The 21,893-nt window shown below is 40.6% G+C and overlaps 1 protein-coding gene across 3 annotated transcripts in view; it reads right to left on the bottom strand.

Moving 5' to 3' along the window:
• The window catches only part of MACROD2 (mono-ADP ribosylhydrolase 2), a 1,978,548-nt gene that overhangs the window by 128,524 nt on the left and 1,828,131 nt on the right, over positions 1-21,893 (bottom strand). For all 3 annotated transcript variants that reach the window (XM_033936388.1, XM_033936386.1, XM_033936387.1), the window contains 3 exons: positions 11,150-11,227; positions 4,331-4,405; positions 1,148-1,222 (listed from right to left, as the gene is read on the bottom strand). In XM_033936388.1, the coding sequence (XP_033792279.1) occupies positions 1,148-1,222; positions 4,331-4,405; positions 11,150-11,227 (228 nt within the window). The remainder of the gene's footprint in view (positions 1-1,147; positions 1,223-4,330; positions 4,406-11,149; positions 11,228-21,893) is intronic.

Genomic DNA, 21,893 nt, shown 5'->3' on the forward strand with positions numbered 1-21,893 from the left:
GCGGGCACCACTTCTGAATGACTGGTCAGATTATTGAGTATTGGGCTAAGTATTAGAAGGGTAGTGAGGGGTGGGGTTGTGGTACAATGGGGCCACTCCAATTCCCAGTGTTATTCATTTCACAGGAACTAAATTTTACTATTTAAATACACATTCAGTCTTTCAATTACAACAAATGAAGACAATTATTATGGGGCTCACAATCAAAACTTTTAAAAGTCCAAAAACCAAACTAAGTTGGCACTTGAAAGTCCTAATAGCAGGGATGTCCAAAATGATGATTTTGAGCCAATCAGGGCCTTTGGCCAATCCCACTGCATCCCAAGAAGCATTGGGAGGGGGAAGCCCTGTCATTTGCAGCACACAGCCCTGTAGGTAGGAGGGAGTGAGCATCCCTCCTGCCGTTTGCTCTTCCAAAGGTACCGGGGGGGGAGGGTTCCGGGGATGTGGGAGGAGGTACGGGATGTCAGGGGAATGTCAAGGGGAGAGGTGTAGGGCTTTGCGGCTCAGCTGATTCAGGTAGATGGATTCCTCATCAGCTGAGCCACCAGGAATTCCTGAAACCAGCTCAGCTGATGGGGATTCCTTCTGCCGTGATCTGACAAGGTAGTTGGTGGGTACGTCTACAAAACTTGCTTTTGAATGTTTTTCACATGGATGTTTTTATTTTTGAAAATGGGCAAAAAAGGTAGACATCCTAAGGACCAAAACTTATACCTAGCTCATTTTCAAAAATAAAAGATAAACGTTTGGCAGCTTTGAAAACGGACATTTTTCCTGCTGGGTTTGTGGACATCTTGCACAAAACGTTCAACCTCAGACTTAGCCACACTTTTGAATATGCCCCTCCATGTTTCATAAATATTTTCATCTAGGGGAGGATTTTTTTTAAACTTTATGATTATAAACTCCAAAACAAGTATGTTAAAAGAATTAGGATTTAAATGAAATGCCCATTATCATAATAGTGCCACATTAATAAATAAAAAGATATCATTTCTAAGCAATTTCCTCAACATAACAAAATTTGTCAGTGAGCAGAAAAGTATCTGGGTTTTCCAAGTGTGAACATCATTTCAAAAGTCACTGGATAATGCACGGATTTCTTATGTCAATTTTATTTAACTCTAATCTGAAGAGATCTTACCTTTTCCGTTCTCTTCAAGTGGAAGACTTTCAGGTTTTTCACATTTGGCAGTGTCTCTTTGATCAGAATCAGACTCTAAGTACATCAAGAGATAAAGATCAGGATTTACAAGATTAATTGTCTTTGAAATATGTTTAACATAGTGATTGTCAGGCCTAATAAGTGAAATGGTTACACGTGTGAGAAGATTGGTGTAAATAAACCTAAAACCCCAATAAATAAAGAAATAAGACAACTTAAAACAGCAATGGTAGGAAAGATGATTTAGATAGTTCTGTTGGCACTTCAAATAACCAAGTTCTCTTTCACAAGCTTGATTTTTATTTCATTATTGAGACTGTCCTTTTTTAAGGACACCGCTCGTGTCCCGATCAGTTTGCGACTACTTTGCGACCCCGACCTGATTCACTAACCTTATTCCTGATCCGCACATGCAAATGAGGGGAAACAGCATGTAAAGTAGGAAAGCAGCGATTCACTAAACTGAAGAAGGAACACCGATTGGGTTGGCCGATCCAAAAACAAGCGACTGCTGAGGACCAGTTGCTCACGTCCCTGCCGACTCTCCTGTTCTCTGCTGCCCTTACTCTCCCGGCTCACATTGCAGGGAAGGACTCTCCTTCTCTCTGCCGCCCTTCTCTGCAGTGCCCTCCCCCTCCAGGCCCAGATCCGTCCTGTCCCTTACTACCCCAGAGCGACCTGCTGTAAAACTTTCCCCACAACAGTAGCGCCATCAGTCAGCATACTGCCACAATAATACCCACACTTTAATCCAATTAGTATTTAATTAAAGATCATTTATTAGTAATGATCCTCAGAGGGCTGAATTGCCCCAGTGGTTACTGTGAAACAGATTACAAAACCCGATCTTCATTGTATCAATTGATGTAAACTTTTCTAATTTTTAATGTTTTAAATATTTTATCAATTTTAATTAATCAATTTTATATATAATACTGTTTTTCCTTCAATAATTCATTGATTCTCCTATTAATATTCAGCTTAACAGCTTAATTTGAAACATGGACATGTTGATGGAGGCACTCCCTTAATCATTTACTGCTGAATTAAGCTAAGTACTATTGTTGCTGAATATTAATAGGAGAATCAATGAATTATTGAAGGAAAAACAGTATTATATATAAAATTAATAAAATATGAAATACATTAAAAATAGAAAAGTTTACATCAATTGAGCCAATGAAGATCGGGTTTTGTGATCTGTTTCACAATAACCACCGGGGCAATTCAGCCCTCCGAGGATCATTACTAATATATATGATCTTTAATTAAATACTAACTGGATTAAAGTGCTGGAATTTTGGTTTTGAGGTATATATATATTGGATTCATAGCCATCTATATGATTCCTGACAATAATACCTACAGCATCACTGCCCACAGTGTCCTTAACACTGAAGGGAAGGACTCTCCTTCTCTCTGCCGCCCTTCCCTGCAGGGCGAACCCGTGGTTTTAACCCGCGGGTTTAAAGCGGAGCTGCACTACTGCGTGTTCTGTTCCAGAACATGCCGCAGTGCAGCCACGCTTTAAACCCATGGTTTAAAACCGAACATTTGGTTACATAAAGGCAAGGCTTCACATATCTGCTACATCAGTAAGGCGCGGCTCCTCTAGTGATGGTACTTTGGACATAGATTGAAGAAAACCATTTGCCGCTGGATATTTTCTGCTCTGGTAAAAAATATTACTGTCGTGAATACGGGAGCAGAGATAGACAGCATGCACAGACCATCTACCTGCAAAGAAGATGGTCTGTGCGTGTGTCAGGATAGCTCTGCAGCGATCTGTGCAGTTGTTGTGGGGGTGTGCCTCCGACTGCATTAATTTGCATGAGGAGGCTTGGTGAATCGATCGCCCAGCAAGACCCAGCAAAGGTAAGCTTAGTGAATCTAGCTCCAAGTTTCTCCTAATTAGCTATCACTACTGCTCTGCTTCTGATACCGTTTCAAACTAAGGGGAGAAGATATAAGAACATATGAATTGCCATACTGGGACAGACCTAAGGTCCATCAAACCCAATATCCTGTTTCCAGAAGTGGTCAACCCAGGTCCCAAGTACCTAGCTAGAACCCAAGTAGTAAAACAGATTTTATGCTGTTTATCCTAGGAGTGTGGGCTGCTGTTAAATCAGGCTATTTTATCACAAGTCAGGTCAATTTACCCATTTTATATAATGAGACCCTGGGCTAAAATAATCCAGCTTGTGTTAAAATAAGCTGACTTAACGATAGCCCACACTGATGACTTCCTCCTTAAACCCTTTTTATTTCTAGGAAACTTATACCAAGATTCTGTTTTCATGAATGAACCTGATCATTGTAAACATTCAAACATAATACTGGAATGGATCCCACATCTCAGGCTCCCTTGGCATAATTTAGTCCAGTATCAGCTTTTTCTAGGGCTGCATGTTAGCAATAATTAACACATTATTTATCACAGTAATAATCACATGCAGCCCTTCTGCCTGCCTTCCTCTGCTTCCTTCCTGTACTCAATTGCAGCTCACTGTCCCTGCACTCCAATACTAGTACTCAACTTACCTTTTGCTAGTTACTCTTCAGCCAGCGGCAGCCCTATTGAAAGGCTGCCTAGAGCATACACCAAACCTCTCTCTCTGACCCAGCCCACCCCCTGCTGACATAACTTCCTGTTTTACCATTTATGTCTTCCTATCCTATCAATTATTGTATTTCTCCCTCTTAACCAATTGTATGATAATTGACATCTGTTAATGAGTTCTGTACATGTTACCCTACATTTTAGTAATTTTAGCTTTTGTATGCCGCTTAGAAATTTGATAAGCGGGATATCAAATTTTAATAAACTTGAAACTTTTCAGAAGTGTAGGCTACTTCTTTTACTTTTTCTTGAGTATGTTTTTGGATAAGACTTTCCACTATTACTTTTTACTTCAGTACTTAAAAAAAACAAACAACCCCCCCATCTCTGCCCTGCATTTGAAAGAAGTGTGACAGATATAAAATATATAAAATAATAAAAATTCTGAACTACAAATGAGATCAAATGTGGAAGTAATGGAGCCAAACAACAGGTGCATTTATTTTTGAAGAATCCAGCTCTTGTAGCTTAATAAAGCTGAAAGATGAATTGTCACACTTCATGCTTTTTTTGTTGTTCACTGTTTACTTGTTGCATACCTTCTACTTCCATGAAGGAACATTGTGAATCTGTTTGAGTTTTCATTTCGTCCTTGAGGAAATCATGCTGGGTGCCTGTTAACACAGAGAAGATTTGGAATAATATTGAAAGATAGGCATACAGTAGATGTATTTTCCTTAAAATATCACATAAAAATTATACTAAGCAGAGAGGACTAAGCCATTTGCTGTGACCTAGAGATTGCTATTTGTAGATGGCATATCAGTTTGAAAGATGCTTTATTTCCCAGTGAAAACAATTTAAAGACAAGAAAGCATAGTCACAAGTGTAACAAAATTGCATCTATTGAATTCAGTCGTCTGGAGTGCTATGACAACCTAACCTAGAACTGAAAAAGAGATTGGGAGCAATGATGCTCCATTTTCAAAGCAGGGCTGTCCAGGCCCCGTTACCTTTTAATGAAAGAAAAATGGCCCACTCCTATTCCTTTTCCAGGATCAGACCTATGTGCTGTCTCTGTTGCCTTCTGGGAACTTTGTGATCAATATTCAACTGGTGTCTAATGGCCTTTTTTAATATGCTGACTTTTATTAGCTAAATTCGATCTGAATATTCACGGCCGGGCCATATCTGAGCACTGGCACTGAATAATAGAGTCTGACGGAACATGTTATGGCAGTCCATGCAGATTCTGACGGATGTTCAGCCAAAATCTGTATAAGAGGACCTTTTTCCACATTCCCCCTCCTTCTCTAATTCTAATCCCAATCCACTCTCCCAGCAAGAGACTATCAATCAATCTGGCAGCAAGTTCAGCTGTGCTATTGGCATAAGGACATAAGAATTGCCGCTGCTGGGTCAGACCAGTGGTCCATTGTAGCCAGCAGTTTGTTTACTCAGCGGCCCTCTGATCAAAGACCAGCACCCTAACTGAGACTAGCTCTACCTGCGTACGTTCTGGTTCAGCAGGAAATTGTCTAACTTTGTCTTGAATCCCTGGAGGGTGTTCTCCCCGGGCCCTATGACAGACTCCGGAAGCATTCCAGTTTTCTACCACTCTCTGGGTGAAGAAGAACTTCCTTATGTTTGTATGGAATCTATCCCCTTTTAATTTTACAGAGTGTCCTCTCGTTCTCCCTACCTTGGAGAGGGTGAACAACCTGTCCTTATCTACTAAGTATATCCCCTTCAGTACCTTGAATGTTTCGATCATGTCCCCTCTCAGTCTCCTCTTTTCAAGGGAGAAGAGGCCCAGTTTCTCTAATCTTTCGCTGTACAGTGTGACAACTCCTCCTCCTCCTCCTCCACCTGCTCATATCACACCCAATTCCCACCCACTCCCATATTAAGCAATTAATGCAGGAATTTTATCATGCTGATTGTTGGGTGGTTTTTTTTTTATTTTTTATTTTTTTTTTTTTATGAGAGTAGGCCTGTGACAAGGACTGTGACAAAAACCTGAGTTAGCTGCTTGGTGTAGCTTAGTAAAAGGGCTCCTAAGTTTAAATACAAATCTGCCAGAAATTAGACGGCCACCATGAAGAAGTACTAACCATAGAATGAATGCTGGACCATATTTACCCCTGCTGATAGGAGTTTAGTGGTTCACTCTGTGAAGGTTTCCTTAAGAACAGAGGGCAAGATTCTCAAAACTTTAACACCGTCGCTAAACTGTTTTCTGGCGATTTAGACTGCACACATTTTAGCAGCGGATTATCAAAATGGATTATCTCTGTCTTTAGCGAGGTTTCTAGCAGTCTCTGACAATGGCACGCAAATGTGCTCTTTAACATTGAAATGAGTCCTCCGGTGGATTCTTAAAAATCGGCCAGGCAATTTTGATGAGCAGCGTCGGCTTTTGGCGACAAAAAGCAGCGACTGGTCCGGGGGTGCTATTACAGTGCCAGCACTTGTGTTTTGTCAGTGGCTAATGAAAAAAAAAAGGGTGTTTCTATATATTTTTAATGGAAGGTAGTAAAATCACGCTTCTTTTGAGTTTTTCGGAGAGAAAAGCATGTTTCATGCGCGCTTGTTAAAAGCCAACATTTCTTCTTCACCGTGTGTATGATACCCTTATCTTGTGAGTTTCTGGCTATGGATCTTGATTAAATTTTACATTAAAAACAAATTACAAGATTTACCTGAATTATAGTAGATTTTGGAGAGAAAGGCATGTTTTATGCGCAATTGAAAAAAGTCGACATTGCTTCTCCCCTCCTCTCCCTTCCATTCATCCAATAGTGCAGCAGGAGAGTGTTTTTGTTTTTTATGGCATTTTTCTGCGCATGTGCCCATCAAATGTAGGAAATCTTCACTGCTGTCTGCTGTTCTTATTTGCTTGCACAATTTCTTAAGAATGTCTTGGGTTTTTAGATTTGGTATCAAAACGGCTGCGATAGCAGACCATCGCTTTGTAATGCGGGTTTTTGAAAATCCTGGCCTGAGTCACTAGCAGGCTTGCAGCAGAACCTCACTGCTAGCACTGAAAGTCTGAGCTCTTTCCCTGCACTCAAACTCACATCCCAGGCTGATGTTCTCAATGGATCTGGCTTAAGAAATCCTTCTACCAGCTCTAGCAGATGTCATTTAGAGGTTGCTTGGCCTCTTCTCCTCTAAAACATATGGAAGTCTAAGCTCTTCCCCAACACCTGAACTCATGCATCTTAGGTTGGCACTCCTTCTTTGTATTCATATATTTCTAACTTATTTATCCATTTATATGTAAAATTTGTTATCACCAAGCAATTTACAATATCCAAAAGCCAGAGATTGGCTTAAACATCTAGATACTAAAACAAGACACCAAATATTAATAACCAAAATTAAAGTTAATTTACCACACCAGGGAAGGGAATAATTGCATAGTACAACAGTTAGAAACTAGAGAAATATATGCAATACACAAACAAGTACACAACACACAACAGGTTAGGGAAACAATCTTCATAGAAGGTACGCTTTTCCTAAGAAACTGGGAACATCTTTAAAGTGGGTTCTTATATTTGGACAGTTATTTGGGCACATTTTCACTGAATATGCACACATAAATTTGTCAGAAAATCTGTAGGTCTTCTGCGTTTGTGGCCTAATTGGAAAACTTATTCTCAGTGCTGACCAAATTATTCTCCTGTAAGCTTATCACACTTCTTCCATTGCCTATTCAAACCTTTGCCCGACACCCTGATGTCCAGGCTGTTAAACCCTTTTTTTCCTCATTCCCCACTGGTTTTCCTTCCCTTCTTCTTGCTGACCAGATTGCACTCTGGAACTCTACTCTGTGATACATAGTACTTATCCAGATCGCTCTGTTGCCCCCAGGTCTGAGCCAGTTGGAAGCCTTGATTTGGACCCAATCTCACCTTCTGAAAAGGCAGCTGGATAGGGTAGCACACATTTGGCTTAGATCCCACTCAGCTGATGACTACTTTCATTACCAACAGATTCTCCTTACTTACTGTACCCAATTGAGGACTTCCAGAAAAAAACATTATTCATTATTGATCTCTAATGCTTCCAATCAACCTAGAAAGCTTTTCTCTCACCACTCCATTTTCTTATCCCGGCTTCCCTTTCAACCACTGACTTTGCATTGCATTTTACTTCTAATATAGATGACCAATGCTTCTCTTTGCCACCCTCCCCACCTCCCCCTTCACCTGACTCCTTTCTTTCTATTTCTTGCTTGCTTGACCCTATCCCTTCTCTGTGGAATTTTAGCAGGTTCTGGGTCATTTATTGAAGGGAGGGTGAGTGGGAGGGAAGGAGGTGTGGAGAATTGGTTATTATTCAGTATCTGTTCGTCGAGGTGACCTGAAGTCTTGCATCTTGTTGCACATGTGCCACATTTTTTCTGAGTGGTGTTGGACAGTGTGGTGTTGTGGCCTGTTCACGCTGAAAAGATGGGGCCGTGCAGCACTGAGGCATGACGACTTCCGGTTTAGTGTCAGAGTCCTTTGACGGTCAAGAGTGGCAGTATGGGTGAATGCCAGAATATTTGGGTTCCCTCAGTGTGCGCTGGTGGAGTTGGGTTTCCTATTGGGGGGGGGGGGGGTGTTGTGGCTAGTTTGGTGTTTGATTGGTTTGTGAGGAGGGTTGTTGGTGGGTTTTCTCTTTGCGCTGTGCGTCAAGTGGAGGGAGAGAGTTTGCAGTTGGAGTTAGTATGTGAAGGTGGGGTCTGCTTTGGGTTTTCTGCGTGGGTCTGTGTATTGTTTTCATTTTGGTGGTATGTTTTGTGAGGGCTATGGCACTTAGGCAGGCAAAGGGTTGTTCTAGTCCATCCACCAGGTCTGCGGGCCTCTCTGGCAGTCTGGTACAAAGATTAGGCAAGTTTCTTGTGGGGTCAGATCCAGGACCATGGCTCATAAGGGGATATCTTCAAGGAAGGGGGCTCTTAGATCTGCTGCTTCAGCCCATGCAGTGGTGAAACAGGTGGCAGTTCTGTGCCCTGCTCATGAATGGCACGCTACTAAGAGTGCAACTGAGGCTAAGCCTGGAACATCTGGTGATGGTTTGTTGAGTGGGGTGATGGAGGGCTGATGGGTTTTTATCTTTGTGTCCTCAGACTTTTAAGTCTGTTAGTCAATGCTTGTGAGATCAGAAGTTTTTGAAGAATTTGAAGCATCTTATGTTTGTCTTCTGTGGTCCCGCTCTGGGCGCTTCAGCCGTGCACACAGATCAAAAATATTTGTTAAGTAATTAAGCCTTTTCTTTATCAGCTTCTATATATTTTTCCCCTTCACCTTTGAGTCTCACAATGCCACTTTTGCATTTCTTCTTATCACTTCTTTCTTAGTAGGTCTGCTCCCATGCTTGCCGGAAGAGGTGACATCTTTTAGTTCCCTGGGCAGGGGCAGGAAATATTTGTTTTCAAATCAATGAAGGACGATGTGACCAAGTGCCCTGCAAGTTTCGGCACTGGGTAGCCACTGTGCTGAAGCCCACCCTGCCTTCTGGTGTAGAGGTGTGTCCAGCAGTCAAAGGCATGGAGTTAAACTAGTCAGGCAATTTGGGGGGTTTCTCCCTGGCCAAGGCACATTCTCGCCTTCCCCCATTTGGTTGCTTGAGCTGTACAATTGGCTGAGTATATATGTGAATGAATCTGATGCCTACCATCTTTGGGAGGGTTTTGCATTTGGTTTTATTATTCCCTTTGATGGTCCGCCTTTGTCCCACAGGTGTCAAAATGCACCTTCAGTAGCAGCTTATTTGCAGGTAGTAAGAGAGAAGTAACAAAAGGAATTGCAATTGAGCCGTGTTGAAAGTCCTTTCCCTGATCCTCCTTTGCATAATTTTGTGGTGTCTCCTTTAGCAGTAGTGCCTAAGCAGAATGCTGGGAATTATTGGCTCATACATATTTTATCTTTTCCTGATGGAGTGTAAATTCAATTATTAACCCAGCCTTTTATTTAGTGAAGTTCTCTTCTCTTGATGTGGCTCTGGTCATGCTGAAACTTTGGGACCTGTTATATTCTTAGCCAAGGCGGATATTAAATTTGCTTTTCGTTTGCTCCTTTGGTTCGAGGAGCAATATTATTTTGAAACATACATGCCTATTATGGAGTGTCCTATTTCTTGTACGTATTTTGAGGCTTTTTCATCTTTTGTCCATTAGATAAACGTGGGAGTGATGGTTCTAGATATGGGGGGAGGGGGGCCTGCTTGGAGTGTACAATGCACTTAGTTGGTCTAGGCATTTCAGACTGTGACTCATGTTTTGGGCATTCCATGTCTTCCGAGAAATCTGAAGGTCCTTGTACTTCTTTAGTTTTTCTTGGTGTTGAATTGGATTCTGTTTGCATGCAGTCCAAATTACCAATGACGAAAATCAGGTTTTATAGGAGATTATCCACTGTACTTTGAGTAAGAACTTGTGGTAGCCATTCATTAGTGGCTCTGCACGGGCAGGAGCGTGGGAAGACTGCTCCTGCTCCAGTTCACTGTTGTGCCACCAGGGATTTTAAAAGGTACGCTAGAAAGCTGAAAGTACAGTTCACATATTGTGATGTGAGCAACAATGTTTCCTGTTTTTGTAAAATGCTCATGTTCTCAAAATAGCTAGGAGGGAACCGTGAGTGAGCACAGCTCAGAAAACTGCTGCGAGAAATCAGTTCTATACCCGTACTGTGTACTGATGAACAAAGCAAAGCTAATTGCTTTTTGCATTAATTTGCACTTTTGCTAATTTTAGATTGCATCCAAAGTTCATTACTTGCACAACAAAAGATGAAAAGCAGGAGATGAGCAATCATTTCACAACCTGACCTGTGTTCACAACTCTTGTTTTCTTTAAAAATGCATTATGTTAGCTGCGGGAATCAGTACTAAATATGAAGGCATCAAACCAAGCCACATGGAGGGCAACTCCCCATGCTGTCTTCATAGCTAGCATACTGACCCTGAATAGAATATGATGGCTATGATAAATTCACTAGCACTCGTAGCACTGTAGTTACCACTGTTAAGTAATTCTTGGCAGTCACTGAAGCATAGACAAGCAGATGTTCAGAAACCATGTATACCTGACATTGAAGTTAAATAAGGAGATGAAACCACTGCTGTGGGCTTCTGATAAGTGAAATGTAATGCTGTGCTCTGACCCAGATCAAAATGACTGAAATAGTTTATCTGGAACCCAGTTTTTCTGTCTGCTTGATTGCAAAAATCAAATGGCAAATATTTGTTTTATTTGATGAAGTACAAAAGAAGCTTTGAAAGGCAATTTAGCACGTTTGCTTAGCAATAAGGGTACTATAGGTCACTTTGAACTGTTGGAAATGTAAAATGATAACATTTTAGAATCCTAGCATAGCGTGAAAGTTTCTATTGTCAGAGCTAAGTGATTTCACAGCAAACCTTACCCTCAGCTTGGTCCTGGTCATTCATTGAATTATCTCTTTGATCTTCCACTTGTGTGTCTTTGGAATCATTTGAAGACTCTGACAAAAAAAAAAAAAAGGAAATGAGTTGGATGCTACAGTATTATGGGAGAACATGGTTGGCTACAATTTTTTTTGGTTTAGGAAACTTTAACATCTTTTTTTGTTTCAACATGATTGAATCTACTTGGGATCAATTATTGTAATATAAGTTTCTAATGTCTAATTCTATAATTCCTGGATAAGTTGGTCTGGTTTCTACTTTTGTTATCTGTCCTGGAACTAATTAGGTAAAGGCGGAATAGAAGAGGGGGGTGCTGAAAAGTTTTCAAACCAACCAACAAAGTTGGGGCAGTCTCCATTGAGGGCTATATACTTAGTCCAACGATTTTCCCCTTTTTTTCATTCTATCTCTTGTGGTCTAACAGTGAACCGGAGCAGAAATGGTATTCCCACGTTTCTGCCCCTCCACATATCTCCAAAATGATAGTAGGCTCATACTACTACCAGCAGAAATCATGTTTCTATACAAGCTTACTGAAATGCCCTCTTATGTAACAAGATAACAGTAGACAAGTTTGAATTATTGAGAACATGTCAACCACTGATTATTTATATAATGCTTCATCCAGGAAACAGGTTCTGTCAGGATAGCATGACTGATTACTTAGTTACGTGGAGGGGCATAATTAAAAAATATGTCTTGGTCCGTTTTGGGCCTAAGTCACTAGTCACCCAAACTCAGACATGTTCAAAATCCATTTTCAAAACATACGTCAAAAATATTTTTTTACGAGAATCGTCTACTTGTATGTCCAGCTGTTTGATCATCCAGACTGCTAAGTCGTCTATTTTTATATCCCATTCTAATCCAAAAATTGGTCTAAATCAAAAACGCCTAAAACAAGACCCTTTGGACATGGGAGGGGACAGCAAAATGATGGACTGGCCACCTAGATATTGCAACAGAGTAGTGGGGCACAAAAAGGGTGCCACATAAACATCTCACCACAACTCCCTTGCAGGTTGTAGCCCCCCAAAACACCCCCAAAACCTACTAGACCCACCTACAACCTCAATAGCCCTTATGGCTGCAGGCGTCACCTATATGGCAGTACAATAGGGTTAGGGGGGATTTTGGTGGGTGCATATGTTAGAGTGGCTGCAGTGGTTAGAGTGGCTTATGGGCCTGGGTTCTCCTCTCTATGGTTTACTAGCCTACCCCCCAGAGTACTTAAGCCACCTCTGTGCAGCTCTACTAGGCTTTCCTATGCCAGGTGCTGATGTTCTGGAGGCAGGTATGTACGTTTTTATTCTGATTTTTATGGCGTGGGGGGGGGGGGTCAGTGATCACTGGGGGAGTGTGTGGGGGTTTGTACTGGTTATCTGGTAACTTTGGATACCTTCTGGGCACTTAGACTTGTTTTTAAATTGCCTAAGTCACTACGTATAAGTTCCGTCTGGGCAGTCTTGTTAAACTTTCGGTTATACTTGCAGCATGACTAAGTCTAGGTCAGCCCATGTTCTGCCCTCACCACTCCTCCTAAAATGCCCCTTTCAACTCTGGGAGTACAGCAGCATTGAAAAGGCTAAGCTGCTTTTAGATACGTCTAAAACCCATTTCGATTATCGGCACTTGGACGACCCGTCTTTAAGGTCAGCCAAGTGCTGATTTGGGCAGAATTTTAGATGTTTTTCTATTTCAATTATGAGCCCCATAGTGAACATATTAATGATTTTACTGTCTTTAGCGTGTGATATGACATAACTGCTTGGATCACCTTAAAGTGATTAGAACATATTTAAAACTATTGAGTAAAATAACATTTTTAACCCCCAAATAAAGAATTGATAGGAAAATAATTACGGGATCTTTTAACTAAGATGCCATAAGTGGTAAGTTGAGTAAGGGGCATGACCAGGACTTCCCCCCAGATACTACATAGAAAAATTCCTTACTGTGCATTATGGGGTAAATTACAGTATATATGTTGCTTAAAATAATTGGCACCAAAAAGTTGGCACTTAGCACGATTCTATAAATCACCTATGAAGTTAGGTACAGTTTATAGAATCATATGTAGCACCCATCCACATGAATAACATTTAGGTGCAGGAATTTATGACAATGAAAAACAAGCCTATGTGCCTGCACCTAAGTTGTGTGCAAATCAGGGGTATTATATAACAATGCGCCTAACTTTTAGGAATATCCCTCTCATGGTCACGCCCCCTTTTTCGATCCACAAATTAGAATTTAGATGCAGCTCTTCATAGCCTATGCCAATAAAGATTCATACATAAATTCTAATTAGTGCTGATAACTGCTTGTTAGTGGACATCAGCACTGATTGGCTCATTAAATCAATTAAGTTCCCCTTGCAAATTGGGCACATGCCCAAATTTGCACATGCAACTCAAAGCACCAAATATAGAATCTTGGGCTTAGACTATCTGTAGTTAGCACAGATGCACTCAGGGGGGAATTCTATAACTGACGCTCAAAATTAGGCACCAGAAAAATCAACACTAAGCACAATTTTATAAAGGCATATGCTCTTTATAGAATAATGCTTAGCGCCAATTCCCACACCTAATTTTTGTGATGATGCCCATAGGAAATGAATGAATTTCATCACATTTGCCATGTGGGAATCACTAGCTTGTCTTCATAAAAGGAGACCCTTTGGGTGCCAGACTTATGATTGCTGAAATCTGGTGTAAATGCTGGTGCCCAAGCTAGGTGCGCTAAGGCACCATCCTAAAACTACACACACAACTTTTTAGAATTCCCCAATATGCCCCCTTTTGAGTTACGTTCTGGTAGAGTTAAGTGCCATGCCACATAGAATAGTGCGCAGTAAGATAAGCATCCACATTTTTTATGCGTGCCAATTAACTTCAATGATTAATGATCAATGATCAATGATTTAATGAGTGCCAATTAACTTCAATGTTAGCACCAAATTAATGATAGCTAAGGGCTCATTACTTAATTTGCGTATGCATTGAAGACACACACATGCAAATCTGGCTGTTGAAATCTAGGCACCATACAGTATAGAATCTAGGATTAGTGCCTCCTGTTGAGAAAGTAGCAGCTACATTACGTGACATTGCGAGTAGGTTCTGTGCGCAAATTGCGCAATGTTGCAGTCACTACATATTCACCACACATAACCTGCCCAGTTCTCACCTCCTAATATCACACTGGTATTATTATTGCTATTTTTTTTGATAAGATAGAAAACGTGTCCCTTTTTTGTTGTTTTGTACAGTTTTCACCCCCTATCATAGGTATTTAACACACAAATTAATACCCTTCCATGACAGCACTTATTAGCACTTACAATGCTCATGTGCCAACAGTGTGCTCTGTGCACTAATTCACGTGCTTAATTCACTTTAGTAAATGGGCCTCTGAGTTTTCTGCCAAAACCTCAGGATTTGATATTCAAACTATTTATGCTCCCAACTTTGAAAGTTATGCACATAAATTGGTCTCTTTGAATATTTATTAGGGCTGAGCAGTGGCATAGCAAGGGATGTTGGGGACCAGGGCGGTAGTGCTCAGCATCACCACACTGTGTCCCCAGTCTTCCCTATCATGCCATGCGCCCCATGCCCCTCAGTGCTTAAGCGTCTTCCCCGCTTCCCACGCACCTTTTGAGATGTTCACTGGTGCGAGCAGCATCTTCCACCTGCTGCTCGCGCCTACCTTGACTCCCTTCTGACATCATGTCCTGGTCCCACAACCAGGAAATGACATCAGAAGAGAGCCAAGGCTGGCATGAGCAGCAGGTGGATAATATTGCTCATGCTGGCAAACATTACAAGAGGTGCGTGGGAGGGAGCAGAGAGGAGAAAAGGCACCAGCGCAGGTTCCCCACTAAACTCCTGTATTTAGGATCAGGGGTGGGTTTAGGCCAGGAGGAGCTTAGCATTAATATTTGGCACTATGCTAATACATTAGCTTCATAAATCCAGGTGCATGAATGGCAGATCTACATAAGAACATAAGAATTGCCGCTGCTGGGTCAGACCTGTTGTCCATCATGCCCAGCAGTCCGCTCACACAGTGGCCCTTAGGTCAAAGACTAGTGCCCTATCTGAGACTAGCCCTACCTGCGTACATTTTGGTTCAGCAGGAACTTGTCTAACTTTGTCTTGAATCCCTGGAAAGTGTTTTCCCTATAACAGCCTCCGGAAGAGCGTTCCAATTTTCTACCACTCTCTGGGTGAAGAAGAACTTCCTTACATTTGTACAAAATCTATCCCCTTTTAACTTTAGAGAGAGCCCACTTGTTCTCCCTACCTTGGAGAGGGTGAACAACCTGTCCTTATCTACTAAGTTTATCTCCTTCAGTATCTTGAATGTTTCGATCATGTCCCCTCTCAGTCTCTTCTTTTCAAGGGTAAAGAGGCCCAGTTTCTCTAATTTCTCACTGTACAGCAACTCCCCCAGCCCCTGAACCAGTGTTCCCTCTAAGCTGCGCTGGCGTGCGCTGGCGCACAAAATATTGCATCGCAGCGCACAAGTTGACGTCACAGCGCACGGCGTACGGAGATGGCAGGCCGCGGCGAGAGGAGAATCGGGCGAGTTGGCGCTGGCGCCCGATATTTGTAGCGCACAGCGAAAAAAATTTTGCCCACAACACCCGCCCGCTTAGAGGGAGCACTGCCCTGAACCATTTTAGTCGCTCTACAGTATATTTCTAAGCATAACTTTTGAGTTTTTCAATCACTGGTAAGATGATTTCTCATCTAACAACTTATGATCCTAAGTTTTACTAAAAACAGGGCACATATATGGCTGTTTTTGAAAATCAGGTCCTCATTTTCCAATAATTACAATATTTTTTTTTTTACAAAGATGAAATGTGTCGGTCGTTTGTGATCAAAAATCTTAACCTGGCAGCCAACTCTTCATGCTGTGCTATTCAAACAAAGAAAATGATTGTTAAATAGATCCAGACTAGTAGAAAGGCTTGCAGTATTAAATTGTCCTTCAATCTGTTTATGCACCTTAGAGATTAGGCAGTTCATTAATTCAAGATGAGAACCCAAAGTAATACTGCAGATTCTGTAATGAAATAGTGTTTGGGTTTTCCTGAATCTCTATCTAAAACAGCCTGGGGCAATGACCTTTAAAACAATACTATTGCTGAATAATTTGTTGATAAGGCTCTAAATGGTTGTAACACTTAAGATTAATAATGTTCACCATTGCTTTACAATTTCTAGTTGCTCAAGAGAAATAAGCAGTTAAAGTATTCAGACGCCTTTCTGTGTAAATATGTGATACATCTGAGAGAAGGTTTTTTTTTAATCCTGCACAACTGAAAGAGCCATACATTACAGATACCGGTATCTGCATAGGTTATTAAAACTATTTGGGAAGTTGTAATTCTACTGTTCACACTTCTTTGGATCTAAGTAAATCTTGGGCACTGATAATATTGTTAATAGTTGGAAACCTTAGGTCCCCTTTTACAAAGCTTTTAACATGGGCCAGCATGGTAAATGCCCCGAAGCCCATAGGGGTACTCGATAGCACTGCTTTGTATAAGGGGGCCTTAGTTCCTCTGAGATTCCTCAACTATTAACTGAATGGCAGCTGAAGAATGACTATCACAAGAAAAAAGTGTATTACTTTTATTTCTAACAAATAATGATTCAAAAAAATAATGCTGGGAGGGTAGGTGGGGAGGGCTTCATTTTTTAAAAATAAAAATATACTGTTAATTGGAGCTAGGTTTTGTTCTTCATTGAAGACAGACATATTGTTATAGTTTACACAATTATTTGAATACTTAATAAACATTTAAATTATTTTAAAAAATGGAAAACTACAAAAACAATCATCTCCGAGCACATCCATTTGCACATTGTTTTATAAAGACACATAGGGGCTTTTTTTTTTTTTTTTTTTACTAAGGGCTCCTTTTACTAAGCTGCGATAGCGTTTTTAGCGCACGCAGAATTGCCGCGTGCGCTAAACCCACGCTACGTGGCTAGTACTAATGCCAGCTCAATGCTGGCATTAGCGTCTAGCGCGCGTGGCAATTTAGCGTGCGCTAAAACCGCTATTATAGCTTAGTAAAAGGAGCCCTAAGGTGCACTAAGCCATAATGCAGACTAAGCCCATCTAAAAATTCTTACTGCATGATGTCCTGCAGTACTTTATCTGTTTGTATGTGGTAACTGCACAGTAAAAATATCCTTTTATTCATTTTTAGGAAGGGGCATAGCATGGGTGGTGAATAAGTAGAGAGAGTAGGGAGGAAGGAAGGAAGGAAGGAGAGAGAGGCAGAGAAAGACCAGGGGGCGGGGTTGTAAGCAGAAGAAAGACAGAGAGAGAGAAAGGCTTGGACCAAAGGGGAAAGACAGGAGGCAGATTCTGGACTATGGGAGGTGCAGACAGAAGAGGGGGTGATACCCTCAGGAAGAACAAAGAGAGGGAAGATCATAACAGAGGAGGGAGAGAGGGGGAGACTTGGAACAAAGGTGGTGGTAGGTACAAAGGAGAACTGACACTGGATCTGGGGAGGGTAAGAAGAGGGAAAAGAGATACCTGGAACCAAAGGGGATGGGGCTGGATTGTGAAAGAAATGTTGGATAAGAAAGAAATATTAGATGTACAATCAGAAGGAAATGCAACCAGAGACTCATGAAATCACCAGAAAACAAAGAGGAAAAATGATTTTATTTTCAATTTAGTGATCAAAATGTGTCAGTTTTGAGAATTTATATCTGCTGTCTATATTTTTCACTATATTTGTCTATTTTTCGATAGTTGTTACTGAGGTGATATTGCATACAGTATGTTTTATGTACAGATTATATTGTGTGCATATGAAAAATGGATAGAAGAAATTGCACTACAATTAGTATTATTATTATGGGGTGGAGTCAGGGGCGGAGTTTGGGTACATCTGGGGCGGAGCTTTTGTGCCTCCCCAAACAAAAAAGCATTCTGCTGCCTATGGCTCATATTACCATGTGCTAACTGATTAATGTGGGAGCCCATACCACCTCCTAGATAGGTAGCAATAACTGCTCCCATGTTAACATTTTTGATAGCCACCAGCAATTGCTAACATCAGCTTATGGCCACAAATGCAATAAAAAAACCTTTTTAAAGGCAATGTTAGAAATGGGTTTACCACATTGGAAATTCCCATTTAAGGATGCATTAAGCCTTAGCACAGCTTATTAAAAGAACATAAGAATCGCTATGCTGGGTCAGACCAATGGTCCATCTAGCCCTGTATCCTGTTTCCACAATGACCAAGTACCTGGAAGTAATCCAAATAGTAGCAACATTCCATGCTATTGAACCCAGGGGCAAGCAGTGGCTTCCCTCATGTCTGTCTCAATAGCAAGACTATGGACTTTTGCTCCAGGAACTTGTCCAAATCTTTTTTAAACCCACCTATGCTAACCATTATTACAACTTCCTCTGGCAATAGGTTCCAGAGCTTAACTATTCTCTGAATGAAAAAAAAAATATTCTTGTTTTAAAGGTATTTCCATGTAACTTCATTGAGTGTTCCCTGGTTTTTGTAAATTTTAAGAGTAAAATATTGATTCAATTTTACCTATTCTATACCACTCAGGATTTTGTAGACTTTAATCAGCCCTAATCAGTTCCAGGGCATTGCTGGGTACCAGAACTCAATAGAGGCTCCAGCCATAATTCAATGCTAGTGCTCATGAAAGGTCACTTGAACACACAACGTCAGAGGTGTGAAGAAAGTACAAGAGTTTATTTACAGCATGCCGGACTCTTGTGCAGTGAGCAGCATGCTTACAAGAGTGCCAGAAACAGGAAATGCACGGACTTTTATGTCCTTTTCACAAACTAATATATGCAAAATCTACAACTTCTCATTTGTTACTTCTATAACTTTTCTACAATTATTATCGGTCCTAAGCCAGCACTTGTGATAGGTTCAGGAGTAGAACTTATAGTCCTATAGGAAGATAGTTCATTTACCTGCTTATCTAATCCTTGTAGTTCTAAATGTTCAGGAGGGCAGGGTACATCATGGCTCAAACTCTTATCTATTTAGCTTACAATGTGGTAAGGCAGGGACATACATTTCAACCAGATGATGTCAGCAGATTGTACAGTTTCCAGCTATGTAGGCCAGTTAACCATTTCATGACCCTACACTCAGATAATTAACCCAGTGCTGTTAAACTTGCTTTCTATGCAGTCCTACTTGCCTGGTTAGTTATCCAGATACCAGCACTGGATATCAGTGGTGCATGAATAGCTTCCAGGTCTACCCTGACACTAATTGGATAGAGCTGCCGCAGTCTTGTACATAATATTCAGCAGTTCTACCCCGCCCCCCTAATTCTATATATGACACTAAAAACTGTGCATGTAAATTTGGGCACACATAATTTGTGTGTTCCATTTAATTACATAACAAACCAATTAGCACTAATAATTGGGCAATAATGATTATCAGCACCCACTGGCAATTTATATACACATCTTATAACCACTATTCTATAAATATGCCCTCGTAAATTTTTAAGTGTGGCTCACAAAAGGAGGTATGGACATGGAAGGGCCATGGGCAGGTCAGGGGTGTTCCTGGAATTTATACATACTGTTACAGAATTAGGAAAATCTGTGCCTAATTAAAACACAATGATTTACACCAGGTTTCAGTTGGTGTAATCCTCATGCACAAAATTGGGTGCAGATCCCAGCATCAAATACTATTCTATAAGAACATAAGAATAGCCTTACTAGGTCAGACCAATGGCCCATCATGTCCAGTAGCCTGTTCTCATGGTGGCCAGTCCAGGTCACTAGTACCTGGCCAAAAGCCAAAGAATAGCATCATTCCAGAATCTAATTCAGAGTGACATATATAGAATAACACTTACCAATTATTTATTTGGCACCAGATATATAATTTAGTCCTTTTTTGTTAAGGGCCTATGAATTATACGTCAGTAAAAATGTTATGAGTCTCTGTCTCAAGTTCAGCATGATTGCACTATTCGGGAGTGGGCTAGGTGAAGGAGTAATGTCCAGCTGTGCACATAAGCAGCAATTTTCAAGTTACTCACATTGCTGCAAAGCTCTTGAGTACATATTTTGTACTTGTGAATTTTGCACTACAGTTTAGCCTGAAAGTGCATATACACTTTTGCTTTGTAAATTGCTGAAGGAAATAATATGGCAAAGATTTGTACCTACTTCTTCCAAAGGAACTTTTCTGAAAAGCATTAAAAAAAACTGCACAACGTTTTAAACCTCTGATTATAGAGGGCATTAGAGGGTAAGGGAAGATTTCCAGACAGGCAATTTACACAGGCAAAATTTTTTTTACTCAAGGAAACCCCTTTGAAAATAGCCTTCAAAATGGCAATGGCAAAATTTCTGCACACAACAGGTTAAATTGTCAGTAGAAATCTGGCAGATCGCCAGTGAAGAAATATTTTTCATGAATTGGCAAATATGCTTCCACAGTATTTAAGGTTTTAGTGAATTTGATTTTTCTGAAAGTTCATGGCCTGATACTACTGGAAATCAAAGTACCCATTATATCCACAACAAGGCCAGCATGAGATTGAAATGGTCGCCTCAGGCTTTTAAACTGCAAGAAGCTTTGATACACAGGCAATCTGTAATCAAATAAAAAGGTATAAATAAGGTTGCAAGTGTTACAATATATAGTGTGTGAAAGAATGTTTTCTTGCTAGGATTTCACAATGGCTCATCCGGGGCAACAAATAAACAGATACTAGCAACAACATTCATTAGTAGGTACTAATTGAGACTATTAATTTTAACAATCAGAGAAAGTATTTCTTATAGCAATTCTAGTGCTAAGTTCTTTCTGGTTCCTGGGAACTGTTTCCTGGAGTGTCATATTTCCCAGTGTCTGGATCTATTCCCTGTATTATCCTTGGAAGGGATTAAGAAGGTTTAAAAGAACAGCAATTTGATGTTCACTTGATCATCATTCCCCCAGGTTGGTATAGTCTCTTCCAGTTGATGTTTTGAATTATTTTAATGAGAATAGTGAACAATTTTTTGTGGTGGACATGGCTGACCCAGCTTCAGAGGACAAGTTTACTAAGAAGTGTCTAGTAGATGTGGAGGTCCATTTTTGATATGACGTCTAAATCTGAGTTTAGACTTTTCAGAAGTGCATCCAAAAATCAGGTAGAGAAAATATCTATTTTCGAAACAACAAAACAGCTATCTTCTTTTTTTTTTTTTTCTGAAAATGATCATTTCTAGATGTTCATCATTAGTGTGTGTATCTTTTTTGACCAATACAAAAAAAAGTTCAAAAGAAAAATGCACAAGATATTGGGATGTAGGATGCACCAGCATTTTTAATAGACTGGTCACACAGACATCCCAGCAGAGCAGTGGAGCACCTTAGAAAGCACTGTAGTGATCATATAAAAAGACCCAGGTACACATCTCACCATAACCCCCTTATAGTGTATGGGGAGCTCTCAAAAAAACCACCAAAAACCTACTGGACCTAAATGTACACCACACCAATAGCCCTTATGCCTGTAGCTGACACCTACATGTAGGTACAGTAAGACTGGGTGGGTTATGTAAGGCTAATATATTCCACCATAAGTGTACTAGTTAGAATGGGGTATGGATCTGGGTCCCCATCTCTAAGGTTGACTATACTGTCCACTAGGCTATCCAAGGATCCTGCTTGCTGGT

Source organism: Geotrypetes seraphini, chromosome 3 (assembly GCF_902459505.1).
Source record: "Geotrypetes seraphini chromosome 3, aGeoSer1.1, whole genome shotgun sequence".
In the NCBI taxonomy this organism is placed as follows: domain Eukaryota; kingdom Metazoa; phylum Chordata; class Amphibia; order Gymnophiona; family Dermophiidae; genus Geotrypetes; species Geotrypetes seraphini.